General features: G+C 30.7%; 1 protein-coding gene across 1 annotated transcript; it reads left to right on the top strand.

The window, feature by feature from the left end:
• Positions 1-28: 28 nt before the first annotated feature.
• Positions 29-1,937, top strand: LOC112468977. Its single transcript, XM_025038414.1, has 4 exons — positions 29-226; positions 314-568; positions 981-1,143; positions 1,230-1,937. Exons 2-4 carry the CDS (start codon positions 325-327, stop codon positions 1,780-1,782), a joined length of 960 nt encoding a protein of 319 aa, XP_024894182.1. The 5' UTR covers positions 29-226; positions 314-324; the 3' UTR covers positions 1,783-1,937.
• The last annotated feature ends 123 nt before the right edge of the window (positions 1,938-2,060 follow it).

Here is a 2,060-nt window from a genome sequence, read left to right as displayed (position 1 = left end):
GTCTCAGTTTCGTAAACATAGTGTTTTGAGGTTAATTTGATTTTGTGAACAAATTAGGTGAACTGAGCAAAATTGATATCAGTGCCGAAGTATCCAAATTGCTTTCTACTCTGAAGGCTCAGAGCTCTGCGACTAACAAGACGCAAGCAAACTCGAATCAAGACGCGTTGAAAGCCAAATCGGCGCAAGATCCGAAGACGGATAGCGAGACGTCGTCGAGTCCGAGGTGATCAGAAATTGTAATTTATTGCAAAATAAACACATCTTTTCATAATTTTCGGTATATTTAATGTTTAATGCTTTAAATTTATAGAATCGATCTTCATGGCATACGATCACACGGATTACTGTCACAATAATAATATAAACATGTCCGAAAATGAAGAAAATGAAAACCTGAATTCTGAAGTGACGTTGGTGGACGACGAAGATAAAAATTTTGATGATTTGTTAATAAGTATTGTGAAAGAATATCCACATCTATATGACAGCAGTTGTAAAGATTATCGCGATGTGATAAAAAAAGAGAACTCTTGGTTAGAGATATCTAAAATTTTAGCCACGTCTCGTAAGTTTTATTTTTAAAAGTTTAACAATATTAACACACAATAAGCTATTCAATTCATTATTTATTTATTTATTTATTATTTATTTTTTTAAATTTATTTTTAGGTCGTTCACTTTACTTGTAACGTCGTAACCGTTACTTTTTTATAACAACCATTTGGTAACAATTAACGTAACAATTTTTTATAACGCTAATGGTAACACCAGGATGGGAATGCCACTTTTGAAACTCATTACCATTACGTGTTATACTTAATGAAAAAAATAACTTGTTACTTTATTCGTTACGTAACGAGTAAAAGTAATGCATTAGTAACAACGTTATTTTTACTCGTTACGTAACGATAGTAACTGTAACTGTAAGTGTAACTGTAACTGTAACTGTAAGTAACTGTATTTAACATATATTTCAGCGGATGTTTGCTGCAATCGGTGGACTCGTCTGAGAGAATCTTACTCTAAAGAAAAGAAAAAAAGACAAAATGAAACGGCAAATGGAAGTGGAGCCTCTAAAAGACGAGGATTTATATACTTCGAGTCTATGAAATATATTGACAAATTTGTCAAAAGTAGAAAGTAAGAATTCCTTACATTTGATTCTAATTGACATGTTTTACATTTTTATTAATCCACAAATTTAATCAAATATAATATGGTTTCAGATCGATAACCAACATCAAGTTACAAAAAACGTATAATATTTCTGATTGTTTAAAAGACAAGAATCTAAATAAAGAAATTTCAAATTGGGTGCAGCATGGCAAACAGACTCTGGAAAAAGAAAGAACTCCTTTGGAACAAATTGATGCAAACATATTTTCACCAATAAAAAAATGCCCAATACCGGAAACATCACCCACTATTAGTAATTTAGATGATGCGTCACGCGCATCTTTTCCTTCGACGACAGAAAGTAGTACAAATGATTTCGAACATGAATTATTGTCAACTCGGTCATCATCCGACACGACTAACTTTTCACGCCTTTCTCCAACGAGCGTAAGATCTACCGGCACTTTCACAAAGCCGTCATATGCGAAGGGCAAATTTAATCCTAATATATCAATTAAAAAAGACGGAAAAAATACAGAATCTGAAAACGATAAGTTCGAAGCGTCTTTTATTAATTTCAATCAAGCTATTACAGAGCATTTGATTTCTAAGAATGCAGACACTTTATTTGGCAATTTGGTTGTGGCGGAATTACAAAAATAGGATGATGATATACAACAAGTCAAGAAACAAGAAATCATGAAAATTTTGTGGAGAAAGGAAAACCTGTGAGCGAGATGATTTTTTTGATAAAATAAATAATTTGCATTTATTCGTAGATACATATAATATTAATAATAAGATATAATATTAATGTTTTAAGATGATACATATGATACATATAATATTAATGTTTTAAGATTGTGCGATATTAATTTTAGTAATAAAATATATGTGTACTGTTATACTGTATATATATATATATATATATATATATATAT

This window comes from Temnothorax curvispinosus, unplaced genomic scaffold, assembly GCF_003070985.1.
Source record: "Temnothorax curvispinosus isolate PA1 unplaced genomic scaffold, ASM307098v1 QBEX01002333.1, whole genome shotgun sequence".
In the NCBI taxonomy this organism is placed as follows: Eukaryota; Metazoa; Arthropoda; class Insecta; order Hymenoptera; family Formicidae; genus Temnothorax; species Temnothorax curvispinosus.
This window is presented reverse-complemented; position numbering and strand designations above follow the sequence as displayed.